The sequence below is a fragment of the Melospiza georgiana genome, chromosome 5 (genome assembly GCF_028018845.1).
Source record: "Melospiza georgiana isolate bMelGeo1 chromosome 5, bMelGeo1.pri, whole genome shotgun sequence".
NCBI lineage: Eukaryota > Metazoa > Chordata > Aves > Passeriformes > Passerellidae > Melospiza > Melospiza georgiana.
In genome coordinates, this window is record NC_080434.1 from 35,335,453 (window position 1) to 35,351,675 (window position 16,223).

At 39.6% G+C, this 16,223-nt stretch overlaps 1 protein-coding gene across 2 annotated transcripts in view; it reads left to right on the forward strand.

Annotated features, from left to right (window-relative positions):
* Positions 1-521: 521 nt before the first annotated feature.
* The window catches only part of USP53 (ubiquitin specific peptidase 53), a 30,239-nt gene continuing 14,537 nt past the window's right edge, over positions 522-16,223 (forward strand). Inside the window, exons 1-11 of one of the 2 annotated variants that reach the window (XM_058024063.1) lie at positions 522-565; positions 7,285-7,992; positions 9,721-9,813; positions 11,675-11,809; positions 12,871-12,984; positions 13,081-13,163; positions 13,468-13,573; positions 13,973-14,119; positions 14,648-14,797; positions 15,003-15,174; positions 15,787-15,936. In XM_058024063.1, coding sequence (XP_057880046.1) covers positions 7,849-7,992; positions 9,721-9,813; positions 11,675-11,809; positions 12,871-12,984; positions 13,081-13,163; positions 13,468-13,573; positions 13,973-14,119; positions 14,648-14,797; positions 15,003-15,174; positions 15,787-15,936 — 1,294 coding nt within the window. In that variant the 5' untranslated portion in view covers positions 522-565; positions 7,285-7,848. Of the gene's footprint in view, positions 566-938; positions 1,096-7,284; positions 7,993-9,720; positions 9,814-11,674; positions 11,810-12,870; positions 12,985-13,080; positions 13,164-13,467; positions 13,574-13,972; positions 14,120-14,647; positions 14,798-15,002; positions 15,175-15,786; positions 15,937-16,223 lie in introns of those variants that run through there. The other variant, XM_058024064.1, reaches the window with a different exon arrangement.

Sequence of the window (16,223 nt, forward strand, 5' to 3'; positions counted from 1 at the left end):
GTTGTTGACTCCAAACTCGAGCACCTGAGGGGCACCTGAGAGACTCCTGAGGGGCACCTGAGGGGCAATCGCTGTGCCCTGTCAACCGAGGGCGCCTGTGCCCTCGAATCGAGACCAGGCGGGGACGGAGCAGCGGGGTTGTGACAGCCCCTTACCCGGCCGCATTTCCCCCCTCACCTTCGGCAGGACGCGGAGATCCGGGATCCGAGCCCCGCTCCCGCCCCATCGCCTCAGGCGCCACCGCCGCCCCTCAAGAGCCCCCCGGCCTCGCACACCTTCCCGCGCGCGCATCGCGCAGGCGCGCCGGCGGAGGGCGCGGCCAAGGGCTCCAATCGCCGCTCCCCGCTCCTTCCCTCCCTGCCCCGGCTCGGGAATATCCGGGACACCGCTCCGGGAGCGCGTCCCGGCTGCCGCCACAGTGCGCAGGCGCGGCTGCGCCAGGCTGGGGAGGGGAGCTCGAAGGAGGAGCGGGAAGCGGGGGAAGTAAAAGTTGCCGCGAGGGCGGGGCCGCGCCCGGAGTCGCCGCCGGGAGGGGGCGGGAGAGGAGCTGCGTGAGGAGCCGCCGGTGAGCCGGGGGTCCGCGGGGACTGAGGCGGGTGCGGGACAGGGGGTAAACTGCGGTGGGCAGGGGTCGGCTTGCGTCGGGGAGCGGGCACGGTTGTGGCCGCGCTCCCGGCGGGGGAGGCGGTGGCAGTGCCGAGGTGCGGACGGAGTGCCGGGGCACGGGACAGCCTCCTCCTCCCGGCCGGGGTTAAATCCCTGCCGGGGCTGCGTGGGTGCGGGTCAGCGGCAGCTCCGGGGCCGCGGGCGGCGCTGCCCCCGCCGTTGTGTAAGCGGAGCCGGGGCCGCGGGGCGGAGCGGGACCCCCGAGCCGAGCGGCGGAGCGCGGTTAATGTTCAACGCGGGCGGCACATGCCCGGCAGCCAGCGAGCGAGCTCTCCCTCCAGGAGCGCTTCCAGAGGCTGTCTGCCTGGAACAGGAAATGCCAGTACAGGTAGTGCTGGGGCTCTTTGAAATTTCATCGCTTTGCAGCGTTTCGGTGGCGGAGTTGTTTGCTGTGTGTTCTCCTACAGATGGAGTTTCGGAGGCATGTGGGTAGGTGTATGGGAATATATGCAAATCATATGCTTAGCATCAGGTCTAAGTTTACCTATATCCTTTACTTTGATTTTCAATGCAAATGTTTTTAAATCAGCTTTTCAGAGGAACCATGACTTGTTCTTTCAACCTACATTTTTCCCTTCCCAGAATAAGCGTGAGTTTTACATATCTCTACTTAGTGCTTTATTTTGCTCATGCAACCCCCTACCAAAACCACCAAACACTGAAACACTTAAGCTTTTTTAACTTTGAAGCTACTAGGATTATTTTAAGAACAACAACTTAATCGTGCAAACAGCATTGTGCCTGATTCATGATGCCCTTCCACCCCAAGGCAATGGAAAATCACTTGACTCATTTTATGATTACCTGATCTTATAGAATGAAAGGGTGTTTTTTGGTGTCAGAATAGTGAGACCTCATGTTATAATCTGACTGTAAATTAGCCTTGTCAAAGTGTAAATAATCCTTTCTTCCCCTAACAAGTTGTTGGAAAGCAAGAAGTACTTACTAGTTATTTTTTTGGAGTATCAAATTACTTGCATCAAAAGTTATTATTCTTGACCAGTGGGATGTTGACATTAAAAACAGGAAAAATATGCACTTGACTTTCATATCAAGCCTTGATAGTGCAGAATCTTTTTTGGCCATACAGTATGCATGATGAGCTACTGACAAAATTATTTGCATGTGTGACCCAGAAGGTGTCAGGGTATTGGCACTGTCCTTGCTTATTCCTTGCCTCTTGATAGAGTAAAACAGTTTAGTCACTGTGGGATGTAGTGGTGGGAGCAAAACCCATTCACAGGGTTCCTCACAAGCTTCATGGTTGGAGCAGAATCAAGTAGGAGTTTGTTGGGGCCAGGTTAAATGATGTTGGGTTGAGGCTGGATCAGGATTTTAGATGTTCAGACTGAGCGAAGTGTTTGTAGGAAGGTTTCTACAGGATATGTTAATGAGGAAATATATGAGGTGTAGTGATTCAGACATTCAAACTCTTTTTTTGACAAATCTATAAAATATGTGTGGGTTTAAGGATGATGCTGACATTACCATTCCTTGTAACTCAGTTTTGCATTTTTTCCCTGGTGACTTAAGAAATCAGAAAGCTTTTTTGAGGCAGAGCGGAACTTGACATTTTGCACTTCTGTTAATGATGAAAGATCAAACTGAAAAGCAAGGCAATTAATCTGAGACAAAAGGGCTAGTGTGAGCATCACTGCAAAGATACATTCTATCTTTCTGAGGCTCAGGAAAAGGTACATTGTAGCCTTTGAATAATCACGTGTAAAGCAGTAGGAAGGCAGAGAAACAAAAATCTTCTCCGTGGTGTCTGTGTGATGATTCATTGTAAATGCTGGCCCATGTCATGGGCTGGGAATTTGTGTTCTCCAAGATCTTTACTCAGAGTTCCCATTGCAGCTATTTCTAAAGTCAGTTTCTCCTTGTGACAGATGAGGGAGGCTGAGCTGTGAACCTGTTGTTTTGCTTTTGATGCAAACAGGAAAATTTTTATTGGAACAGCTTAAAGCAAAAGTTGTGCACTTGCACAAAAGCTGTCTGGGATAGCATCTACACTCCTGGTTCTCCGTCCTGGAAGGGAACAGAGACGTGTGACCTGCAGGAGCAGTGGTTTGGAGTAGGAGGGACAGCTAAATAGGCAAGGGCTCCAGAAGAGACAATAGAGATCCTGAAAAAAGAAAAAGTCTGGGTTGGAAATCTACAGGGATTGTTTGGAGGAATTTCTAAAGGAGATACATCAAATGCTCCTTTGGTGTCTTGAGGGCTTGTTGAATCAGAATGTGTCTTTCTTGTTGAGAAAGAGTGTGTCAGACCAATACCAGCCAATGGTAAAGTACTGGTATTGGCCCTTTCTTGTAGTGTTTTTCTTGTTTCTTCTCATGTGTGTTGCAAGTGTGTGCTGTTAATGGAGTTTTTCTCCCTCTCCGATGTTTAAAATAGTGGGAATTTGCATTGCTGTAAATGTATTTCTGTGACATCTTCCAAGGACCAAGACTGGTGGCTACTCAAAACATTTACATGTATTTTATGGTGCATGAGATTAGTTGACAAATATATTTAACATGGTAGAAGGGCACAGGATCTGTGCAGGGGACAAAAAAATTGATTCAGCCTCATTGAGGTGGGTGTAAGAGATTATTTCTTTCAATTTTTGGTCTTTTTCTGCATTTTTAAAGCAGTTTCACTCTTTGTTTCTTTCTTCAAATGTAGGGGAAAATCATTACAACCTCCAGCACTGTGACAATACAAATCAGATTTTTGTTCAGTTAACAGAATTTGTCAATTTTAAATGACAACCTTTTGAACTGAGGAAAGCACTCCAATTCTTGCAGTGGCAAGTGGTTGACATTTTGATGAATTTCATTCTGTTAAGGAGGAGACAGTAACCCCAGTCCTAATAATATTGGCTCATTGCAGAGAATGTTAGTGGTTTCCTATCACAGCTTTATTCCCTCATAATATATTTCATCGCTCTCCTTCGCAATTTTTTTGTCTTGTGTGTAAATTCCGAAGTTACATCAGTTTAGGAACTGATTTCCAGAGTTGTCACTGTGTTGGGTGGGGTTGCCAGGCTCAGCACAGAGGCATGAACTGCAAGCAGAAGCAAAATGCTGTGTGGCTTAACAGCAAACCCAGCACTGGGCATGAGCAAGGTTTGCCATTAGTAATTTGTGCAGCACACTGAGAATAGTTCCAAAGTGAAGCTGAGGAGATCTAAATAACTATTCTTTGGCCAAATTTCGGGGATAGAAGCAGTCAACAACTTTTGAACTTGTTGGCAGGTTTCCACTCAATTTGACAGAAGGGATAGAAGCCTCAAAGATGATTATGTACTTAGAAAGTGCATGAATAGAGGCAGCTGGCTGGAAGAGAGAGACCTTGTAAGATGATGTGAGGAGCAGAGTTGGCTTATGCCCCAGCTAAGGAGAAAACTGCACGAACTCAGCCATGAGGCAGAAAATTACCAAGAGCCCAGGCATTGGTAGTTCCAGTGTTCACAGAGCCAACTGTTTATCCCATCAGTTTTATCTTGAGGGATATCAGGGGTGCTTAAACCCAAATGTGCTTGTAGAAAGTGATTGTTTAGGCAAAATATCAGCTGCGCTGATTTCTAAGCTTCTTTAGTGACACTGCTTCTGAAACTAAAGGGTCTGTGCCAGGCACAGCTACGTGCTGGGATGTACCAACCAAGCAGGTGATAACGTGCAGGTCTGCTGACAAGTGGATTTGTTGTTCTGGAAGCTGTAAAGGCAAGTGCCAGGAATTTTTGCCAGGCATGTGTTTGGTCCTGTAAGGCTGCACAGCTAAGGGTAGCAAGGTGCTTGATGAAATCACCTGTGACTGAAGAACAGTGACTGAAATTGGGCAAGGTGGAAGGAGTTAGGCTGGTAAATAGACATTGGTTTGAGAGCTTATAGCCCTTGCTTAGTGTCTTTGGTTGAAAACAGTTGTCCACAATCAATTCCTGTAGTCTGAAGGGTAAAAGTATTCCTTTAATTCTTAGCTGCTAAAAATCTTCTGCAGCATGTCAGTAACACTGTGTGAAATAACTCCTTTCCTGAAATACTGCACTTACTGTAGACTCAGTATGGTTCAATCACAGAATGTTTGGGTTTGAAGGGACCTTAAAGATCATTGTGTTCCAAACTTTCCACTAGACCAGGTTGTTCAGAGCACCATCCAACTTGCACTTGAACACTGCCAGGGATGGGGCAGCCACAGCTGACTGATGGTTTAGGCTCTGTCACTCACACTTTAAATAAAGATCTGGTAAACCCCAGTGATTAATGAGTGCTACAGTGCCCTTAGCAGCACTGGCTTACCACAGACAAGAAGTAGTCTTTAGGTCCTAATTATGGTGCTATTGACTACTGAATTTAGGTTATGGGAGTCTGGTCCAAGTCCCTGAAAGTAAACCCAAACTCATGGAAGGTGAAGCAACCAAAACTGATCAGCAGCATCACTTCTCTGGTTTACAGAGCCATCTGTGATGAGGACAGGTTTGTCAGCAGAGCAATCATGGGTTTTTTTTGGTTTTTTTTTTTTTTTTGTTTGTTTGTTTTTTTTTTCTTTTTTTTCTTTCTTTTTTTTTTTTTTTTTCAAATCAAAACTGAGATATTTGTCCAATATAAATTTCAAACCAAAATGCTACTCTAGCTTTCTCACCCTATGGAGAGGCTGTGATGACAAATTAATCCCATTGCTCCTGGCACCCTTGGAAGGCTCATCTACAGTGCCTCTCTTAGTGATGAATGAGAAGCCATGAACCTTAGTATTTAATGCAGTGGAACTTCTGCATACGAAAACTGCAATTAATGTGTTCTGCAATTGATTAGAGTAAGATTGTGTGATAGATGGAATTGTTTGTATTCACAGCTTTGTGGATGTGAAATTCAGCAGGAAGCATTTTAATGCAATGGGACAGTAATACAGAGCTAATCCAGAAACACTTTTTCATTAAATTCTTGCACTGAATATTTATAGCTTTTCCTCACAGCCAGTTCAACAGCTAAATGCTTGGTGCATGGAGTGTTGGTTGTAGGGCATCCTTGAAATGCAAGAGAAAATTACTTCCTGCAAGTTCTTAGTAAATGAATGCTCTTTGTCATTATCCTAAATTGTTCTGGATGAGCTCTTGTTTCCCAAACAGGTTGTATATTTCTAATAAGATCTGAAGCTGGTAGACATTTCCAGCTACGTTTTCTTTTCCTATTCTCTTTCTGGGTTAACTGAAGTGAACATAAAGAAAACAAAATTGTTACATGATGTTCTGTCAAGGTCAGTTTCCAGCTACATTTCAGACTCCTTGCTCAGCGCTGCCACAAATCACACTTCCTATCTCCAGTATTATTAAATCAAATTACTTACGGGTGAGATACAGTAACATCAGTAAACAAACAGAACTCATCTGATTATTCATGGGGCAAAAGAGACTTTTGGTTAGGTTCCAGTTATTGATTTTATTTTTAAATACAAGCAAGTGCCAATGTTTGTCTTAAATAAAGGGGAATGGTTTTAGGGGTGCAAGACTTCCTCTGGGTATTTTTGAAAGCCACATATCCCAGCTGTGCAGTATTAGAGAGCTGTAGAGTGGTTTTTTGTGAATGTGGTGTTGCTTGTTCTGAGCTAAGTTCTCTTCCAGTTTATACAGTATTCCAACTAAACAATTAATTTTTGTCTTTTAGTACTCCTCATTAATCTTGCTAAGCTTACCCTGTGGAAAAAACGGTAGTGAGGAGCTGCAGGTTTTGAAGCATACTGATGTGTCTTTAGTATCTCGCATGCTTGTGAAATCTAAGGTGAATATCTCTGTTGAAATGTGATGCCCAAATTTTACCCCCCCTTTTTTTTTTCTTTCTTTCCCACACATGTAACCCCAATTGTGTTGGTTTATTTAAATTTATTCTGTTCTGTTCCACCCAAATGTTTGTGTGGGTGATGTAGTAATGCCAAACAGAATAATCCATTGTTGTGTGAGGACCACAGCTTGGGCTGTACATGTGGTTGTGGGGATGTTCTGGAAATGGACTCATTTAACCTTCAACATGCTCCTTCAAGAGCTGGAGAAACAACCCTTATTGTTGCAATTTGAAAATCTTAGAATTGAGGCAGTGACCAGAATGTTCTTGCCTTGCTGCTAGCACTGTTTTTCTGGCTGCTTAGAGAATGCAGCCAGGTTAATGACACATTTATGTAGTGTTTGGTAGGCAGAAGAAACTTCTGAAAGCTGAGTACTAGCTGACAATCCATCCATAAAATTGAAATAAAAACCAGCATAGCTTTTTGAGTGTTGAATAAAATGACTTACTTCTTGGTAATGTTTTTATTAGACTTGGAGTTTCAAAGATTGAATAACTCATGTATTATATGGTCTTTTTATAAGCTGTTGCAGGTTATTAGGAGTATCTTTACAACAATTTTATTTTGATCTTTAGAGATGTGTAAGAAATTAGAAGATAATAGATTATGATAGATAAAATAACTTTTATGGCTTAAAAACAATTATTGGGTGGGGATGTTTTCTTCTCTTTCCTGGCTACTTCATCTTGCTTTTAGATTTAGAGATTGTTTTAGCCATGATCTTTTTTTTAATTTGGAAACTCTTTAGCATTTTGGATTTTTCTCTTTTTTTCAATAATTTCTGTTTTTTTCTTATTTCAGGTTCACTGGAAAGAGAATGCAATAAGCATGACATCTTCTAAACTGGAATATATTTCATGGGTTACAGTTAGAAGTAAAAAGAAGATGGAACAAAATGAGAGAACAGGAGTATAATACCTGACAAGAACTTTCCAGTCCTGTGATATATACACACACACACTCACACAAACTTTCAATATAATACAGCTAATGATTTATAGTAATACTTCATTGATATCCCTGGAAGAAGTCAGTTACTGTGCAACTTGCTTCATAAGAACTTGTATTCTAACAACCTTTAACATGTTTTAACCTTAACTGGACACCTTTATTTATTTATTTTTTTAAGACTGAAGGTTAAAAACATTGTCCAGCTGTATTTTTACTGGGAGACTGCTCCTGAGGGATGGCTCACAGCTGCTCATGGAAAATGGACTTAAGCCCATGGTTGGTTACAACTGCACAGAATTGAATGGAATGCAATGACTTTAGAAATATTATTGTAGAACCACCTTCTTTGCCTTGCACCCATCATATCCTTAAATATTCAAGTGTGAACATTGTGATTATAAACTCTAAAAAATAATGGCATGGGTGAAATTCCTAAGAAAACCTGGGGGTAACCTTGGAAAAGTTTATCAGCCTGGAAGTATCCTGTCCCTGGCCCCTACAAAAGGCTTATTAAATGAACCTGGACAAAACAGCTGCTTTCTTAATAGTGCTGTTCAGGTAAGAAAAATCTTCATCTATTAAACATTTTTTGAGTAGGCTTTCCTGAGTGTGTGTGGGAAGTAAAAATGGCAATTGTAGGAATAAGACACTGTTATGAAGGTAATTTTATTCAGCATTTAGCTGTAAAGAGTTGAGAGTTTTAATATTTTATTTTGCACAAAATTTCATTTGCATGCATCAAGAATATCTGAAAAACTGTCCTTTTGTATTTGAAAATGTAGGAGTAGAACTTTAAAACTTTCTTCTTGGATTTTAGAAGTAATGTTTCTGTCAAGCATAGCAAAATAACTTCGAAAATTTATATGACACTTTTTTATGTGGGTCAACAATTACTGCTTGTATTGACTAGGACACTATTTTTATTAAGCTCTCATTTTCTCAGAATCAGCACATGAGCAAGCCTGTGATGCTGGGATATATCAGAATATGCACATATAGTGAAGGCTTTGATTCTAATCTTAGCAAAGATTTGTGGAATTAGAGTAGGAGATACTCTTGGTACCCAAGAAATATGACTTGGAATTCTTCTTCTAAGAGGAATTCTTCTAAGAATTCTACCTTCTAAGGTACTTCTTTTAATGCTCAGATTTTGGATCTGAATGTTTTTAAATTGTGCAGAATGATTTCTCAAACCGGCAGAGGACTTAATAGACATGGACTTCCTAAAGTCTTCCTAAAAATTGGAAGACTTAAAATCGGCATGGATTTAAAACTTGGAGATGTGAGAGATATAGCTATGTGGTGTGTATAGTAGCTGTATGTATTTCAAATAAAATTGTACTGTGGTTTTAGTGGAGTGTTGGCTGTTTTGCATCCAATGGGAGCATCATGACCTATATTCTCCTGCAGTTCTGCTATTTTCACTTAGGTGCCCTAAAATGAAGCCCTAAGTAATTTTTTAGTTCTACTTTCAGACAATCCTACAATTCACAACCCAGTGCTGTTTATCAAGCAGGGGCAGATGGTTGGTGACTGCCCTTTTACAAGGAAGAATGTGTTCCTTTCTTTTCTTTTCACCTCTGCTCCACCTTCAGAACTGAGCTTTGGACTTTTGGTTTCCAACACATCCTATTTCATTTTAGCTTTTATATTTATAGATAGGATATCTTTTCCCCCCTGAATTTGCAGCTGTTGTCTTACTGTGCCTCTTGACAACTCATTTTTAGGGGTTTTATTTTTATTTCTTCAATGGACAACTTTCTGAACTGCTTTACTTCATGTGTACCCAAGACATTAGATATTGAAAGCAGTGGGTGTAGCCAAGCTGTTATTACATTTTTGTGGGATATTTACCCAAATAAGAGTAAGCACCTGGATTATTTTGATCTGTGGAAGAACAAATGTATTTCAGCAATCATTTTGATAAGAGACTGTAAGGATATCATATAGGACTTAACTCTTATGTAGAGCTTTAAGAAAACTGCTGCAGTCCCTGTACGGGGTTTACATTGCTGCTTGTTTCCTTGAGAGTACTTCAGCTCTTTCTCCAAAATACATTGTGTTAAAAAGTTTAAAAGGCAGATCTAAATTTTAAGTGCTGAATGTAAAACTTTCATTTCCACCTCCGTAAGTTACCAAATAATGGAAAGAACCCACATTTCCTGCAGCAATGCTGATAGTTAAGTTGTATGTTATGTGAAATTAAAAAACTATTAAAATCTACTGTACGTTGTGTAAGCAAAGAACCTTCAGAACTGATTACTGATTTTCTCTTTGTTTTTATAGGTATTATGGCAACTTGACATATTTCGACGAAGTTTAAGAGGTTTAACTGGACACGTGTGTCAAGGAGATGCCTGCATATTTTGTGCTTTAAAGGTAGATTAAAAATTCTGGAAAAATCATATTTCACAATGAGGGAAAATCAAATTTATTTTTTGGAAGTGTGTCTGTAACATACCTATCCCTGGGTGACCAAGTAATTCTTTTTGTAAAGAAGCAATTTAGATTTAAGGACATGTTTAACAAATGTTTGTTAGAGAAATATTATCTTGTATGTAAAGAAATTTTGCAGGGTTCTGGAGTTGGTTAGAATGGCATAAGTTATCTTTTTTAACAATGTATTTGTGATATTTAACTCAATGGCCTATGTACTCACCTCAAAAAAGAATACTTAAATTATTTGCAAGGGTCTGTCCCCTGCTGTTCTGTACACTACTGGTTTTGCTTTCTTGGCTCTTTAGGACGCTGACTGAGTAATTCTGTTTGTTCTGTGTTCAAAATCTTGGACATGTTAATTTCCATGCAATATATACACTGGATGAGGATAAACAGTGACTTGTTTGTGACTTGAGTGGATTTTTTGGTTGGCTTGGGGTTCTGTTTATGCTCTTAGGCTATTGTAACCCTTCTTATATGTTTAACAATGAAGGATATTTTATCTCTGTCAGCTTCTCCTATGAACTAAAAGCATAGCCAGTAAGTTCTGGAACTTGGACTGTGCAGGCCGCTAAACTGAGCATACCTGTCTGCACACCTCCTTATCTGTACTGCTTGTAATTTTTTTTTTTAAGCTGGACATATAAAGCTATGTTGCATAACAAAAAATGACCTGGCAGCCAAAATAAGGAGTGATAAATGCTTTGAAAGCAGATCTGTTAAAAACTTCATTTTGAATGTTTGCATGGAGATAGTAATGGCTGTAATTTTTGTCAGTAGTCCCTGCTTTTTGTTTTGAGAGGAAGGATTAAATACTTGAGAGACACCCTGGAAGGCATCATGGTTAAAACAATACTTTTTGTTAGCAGTGAAACTTTGCTTCTCTGTTTTATCTTTGCCTTCTATCCAACAGATTTTAACCATAGGAAGCCAATGTGAAGAATGCCTATCCTTATTTATGTTTTACATGGCTTCTCCTGACTTGCTTTGTCATTAGTCTCTTCGGTTCTCTCTAAAGTTTGACTTAGAGTTCTTGACTGGGGAAGACACCTTTAAATATCTGCAAATCTGTAATTCATTTAATAGCTTTTAACTTTCAGTTCTTTCAGAATCAACCTCCTTTACTTGCTAAATGATGAGCTCATTTGGATGGATATCCCTGCCAAAAAGAAAAGTAGCAGCCAGCTCTCTCTTCTGGGAAATGAATTAAAAACCAAGTGCAATTTATTATCATGTCCCAGAACTGCAGATATTGACCTTTTCTCTTGTGTTGTGTGCACTGGTTCAGCACTGAGCTAATTTCATAGCAAGGATTGTTGGCATTCTATCTAATTTATGGGAGGTTCATAACTTTAATAAAGATACAGTCCCCTCCTAAGCAGTAAATATCACATTATTTAGTGAATCATGAGTGGTATTAGATTATGCCCTAAGAAATATACTCTGTCTGTAGACATGAGATACATCTGGATGAACTGCTATTCCAGGGGCCAAATTAAAAAAGCTGTATAATTACAGAACAGGGCTTGTGATGCCTCTGGGAGCTCAAGTCAATCACTTTTAGCTTTGTATTTGTATGTTGTTGTTCTACAGGTTCAGTGTTTAGTTTGGTACCATAACTTCTTATAGAGGAATCAGCAGAATACAAATATAGTAACTTGAAAACAGTAATTTTGAAATTTATAAGCATTATATTTATACACATTTCACATGTTTATGCAAGAACTGATGCATTTGTGCAGAAGCACAGTGTCTAGCCAAGTGGTTAATGAAACTAAGTAAGCTCTGCATTTGCTCCTAGGCCATCTTTTCCCAGTTCCAGCACAGCCGAGAGAAAGCCCTCCCGTCGGACAACATGAGGCACGCCCTCGCCGAGAGCTTCAAGGATGAGCAGCGCTTCCAGCTGGGCTTCATGGATGATGCGGCAGAATGCTTTGTAAGTGTCTTCATGAGAGTTGAGTTGACTTCTAGTAGAGTTAGTTTAGGGGTTTTGTTAGCTCCAGGCTCATGGGTAGGATTTAAATAACATAATCCTGCTGAGCTTCTTTATGCCTGTTTAGGGCAACAGACACATGGAGTAACAGTGTCAGGTAAGGGAGATGGAGTACTCGATGGAGTACTCTTGCATTTGTTCCATACTTTGCTCCCTTAACTTCATAGCTGATGATGAACTCTGAGTCACTCTCCAAAATATTTTGATGGAGAGAAAAGTTGTCTTCTCAGGAGAAGCACCTATGGATTTGAATATATTGTCTGTTCCTTGAAGTATTGGGTCACCAGCTATTGAAATACAACTGGCCAGCGCATTGCTGAATTCTGCTGCAGAAGAGATTTCCATTGTCTTACCCAAGAGTGAACAAATACTGCAAGATTTTCCTGTAGTTACTTTCTGCTTCAGTGCAGTGTCTTACTGAAAAACACAAGCCACTGCTATGACCCTTAAAGGTGACTCCAGATGTCACAGAAGTCTGCTAAAGAAAACTTCCTAAAAGCTCCTGTGTTAGACAGTGAAAATGTTCACCATGAAACACCTGCAGTATTAACATTCAGACATGGATTTGAGGGGCAGGAAATATGGTTACTGCTTCAGTTACTTTTAGCTTTGGACATCCTTTGGGAGTATCCACAAATTAATTCCTACCTGCTAGAGGTTTCTTCACATATGTAGGAAAATCCAGTGCAGAACTCCTGAAAGAGGCTATTTGGGATCTTGCAGTCATGAAAGAGAGCCTCTTATTACTGTTCCATCTACTCAAAATGCATTTGGACTCCTGAACGAATCATCTATCTGATCTACCTGAATAGATTCACTTCTTTCCTTTACCTTTGATGTTTTTGACAAAAGGAAAAAATGGCCTTGCTAATTCAGAGGACAAGCTCATTGCAGCCACAGCATTTTGGAGCCAAGGGGCATAGTTGGAGTACTACATTGTAATGTTCATCATGTGTTCTAACTTCATCAGTTCAGTTTACATTTATATTATTATTTCTTTTTAGGAAAATATCCTTGAGAGGATTCATTTCCACTTAGTGCCAAACAGTGAAACAGATATGTGCACTTCGAAATCCTGCATTTCTCACCAGAAGTTTGCTATGACCCTGTATGAGCAGGTCAGGCCTTCATTTGGTTGGTTTAACAAATACCTTGTTTTCTCTTTCCTTAGTAAATTAAAGCAAAAGTTGTTTTTATTTTTGTTTTTTTTTTAGTGTGTGTGTCGCAGTTGTGGAGCATCATCAGATCCATTGCCTTTTACGGAATTTGTGCGTTACATTTCCACCACAGCCCTGTGGTAAGAGCTTTTATTCTTGTTACTCATTTTTCTATATGCACCCTTCTAATAATATGCAAAAGCATGCCCAGCTTTTAAGTGTTAAAAATTAATATGAATTTTTTTGGTTGCAATGTGCTTTTGAAATACTGTTCAAAAACAGCATTTGGATTTCAAATCAAGATGTAGAGAGGGCTTGACAAAAAAATTTGCATTTCTACTGTTTTACTGCTGTGTGTCTTCTTTTTAGTTATACAATACAATTAATTAAAATCTGTTACTCTTTAGAAGGGAGATCCATAGGTATGTAATTTATTTTTTGCAGTAATGAAGTAGAAAAAATGATGGAGAGGCATGAACGTCTCAAGCCAGAAATGTTTGCGGAATTGCTGCAGGCAGCAAATACTGCTGATGACTACAGAAAGTGTCCTGTAAGTAAACAAAAATGTTTCATGACTTGGGAATACAAGGGAGAACTTTTTGGGATGTTAAATCAGGCCAGAAGTATTCCTCTACAAGCAGGGTGGAGTTGCTGCTTCAGAGCAGTCAACTTAGGGCAAAGAAAGCTCTTACACTTATGTTTTATTGTTCCAGTTATAGAGATTTGTTTTGAGGTACTGATTAAATATAGAAGGTAAGCTGTAGTCTTCATCAAAGTGTTTTTATGATGAAGAATGTTATCCTTTAATTGTTGGGAACAAACACCATAACTAAATTTTGGGATTAAAGACATTGCAGAGTTGTTTCTTTGAACTAATTCTTGTGTAGTGATTCACCTTTGGACACTTTTGTTTTCCTTCCCATCATGGTTTTTGTTTCCTTTTTTCTAGAGTAATTGTGGTCAAAAAATAAAAATTCGTCGTGTTCTTATGAATTGTCCTGAGATTGTCACCATCGGTTTGGTCTGGGATTCAGAACACTCCGACCTGACAGAAGAGGTTATGCGGAATCTGGCAACACAACTTTATCTTCCAGGGGTATCTGACCTAAAATTTACTCTTTGCTTTTTCTAGAATTTCATTTTACTTTTTATTTTATGTATATGTGAATATATAAAAAATAGAGATATTCATATGTATTTTTTATAAGCGCAACTTAACTTGACATAAAGTAGATATAAATATATGAAGTTTATATCTACTTTTACAGTTCTTTATAGTGTGCTGCTTGATGTAGTTTCTGTGAGAGGAGAAGGTCCTGTTGGAAGTGTTTTGTCCCTAACTACAATGATTAATCAGGAGACTTCCTCATTGAAAATCTAGGAATATCAGTTTGAAATTTGTGGAATTATTCCAGAGCATTAATACTTTACTCTTTCAAATACAAAAAAACCCAAAAAAGTCAAAGTAGACATAGTAAGTGCAAAAATGAGTATTTATACTCAGGAACATTGTATAATACAACAGTACATTAAGTAACAGTTGCCTTGGTGAAATGCTAGCAGTAGGTCAGGAAATTGAGGCTGTGTTTTGCACGTGTTTTAAAATATGTAATCATTTTTACAGCTGTTTTATAGGGTTACAGATGAAAATGCCAAAAACAGTGAGCTCTTCCTGGTGGGAATGATTTGCTACACGAGCCGACATTACTGTGCCTTTGCCTTTCACACCAAGAGCTGCAAATGGGTGCTGTTTGATGATGCTAATGTCAAAGAGGTAACACGATCTGATTTTTAGCCCTTACAGTGCTAGTTCTGTCTTTTTGTTGCCATTTATGCAACCCATTGTGCTAAAATGTTGTATTTTCATGTACATTTGGAATTAGGCAGTTGGTGTCTCTTGCTTAATGAATTACTCTTTCCATATTTGGGTTCAGCACTGTTGATAAAGTTCTGGGATTTTGGTTTTTGTTTTTTCTTAGATTGGAACAAAATGGAAAGATGTGGTGTCCAGGTGCATTCGGTGTCACTTCCAACCATTGCTGCTATTTTATGCTAACCCAGATGGCACAGCTGTGTCTCCAGAAGATGCACCAAAGCAGATTATTCACTGGTCTCAATGCAAAGCAGCAGGAGGAAATGGGGAAGACCTGGGTAATTAGATATATGGGGTTTTTTAATAACAGTATCAGCTGTATTTCTGAAATGGGCACTATAACGGAGAAAAAATGGATTGGCTGCTTTGTTCTGAAATACTGTTATCAATAATTATCCAAAGAGTCTCAAAAGAAAAGAGATTAGTGTGTATACTTAGTATTAGACCTGTTAATAAGGGGATACAAATTGAGACTAATGGGTAATGGGAAAAAGAATCCAGTCTTTTGGTTCTGTAATTTGTACTGCTGTCTCAGGTTGGCTTTTTTAATTTCGTGCTAAGCAGAACTTACAAGGAACTTAAATAAAAAGAAAATTGCATTTGACATGTTATTCTTCACAACATGTGCAGCAATAGAACATAGATTACTTCAGGCAGCAGAGAATTGAGGACCCTGTTTCACTGCAGGCTACCACTATAAATATGGCAGTATATAAAATATTAGAGAACCTTATTGCCTAGTCTATTGAAATGTAGTGTGGTTTTTGGTGATGTTTCTCTTCTGGCTTTTTAATTCAGAATGAAAAAGCTGTCTCTTTTTAAAATTTTACATAGTAGAAATTTAAATTAGGAAGCTTTTTATTTCTAAAGAAAAATATGTTGTTTCATAGGATTTGAAAAGCATTTGGCTGCTAAATCAGACCACGTGAAAGAGAATGGAATTGGAGATTCCACTAATCAAAGGAATAATAAAAAACTTCAGCCAGATAATCCAGCATTCACTAGAAGCCATATTCAAGCAAGTGGTGGTAGAGGTCCAGGTGAGTATTCCCTACTACCACCCCCAAAAAGCCAAACCAGATGTGTTTTATATGAAACATTTCAGCTGATAGCATTTCAGGGGGGTTCTAACATCAGGACTAGAACTATTTCTAAGGGAAAAAATTCCATCACTGACTCAGTTGTTATTCAAAGATTTTCTCAATGTATAAGTAATATCTGAATATCTGCAATGGAATGTTAACTTTTCCAGAGAGGGCTGTAAATGCAGAATATTTATTACCTTTGTTATGCTTTAACTTCAGTGGCTCTTGAGGCCTTGTTCCAT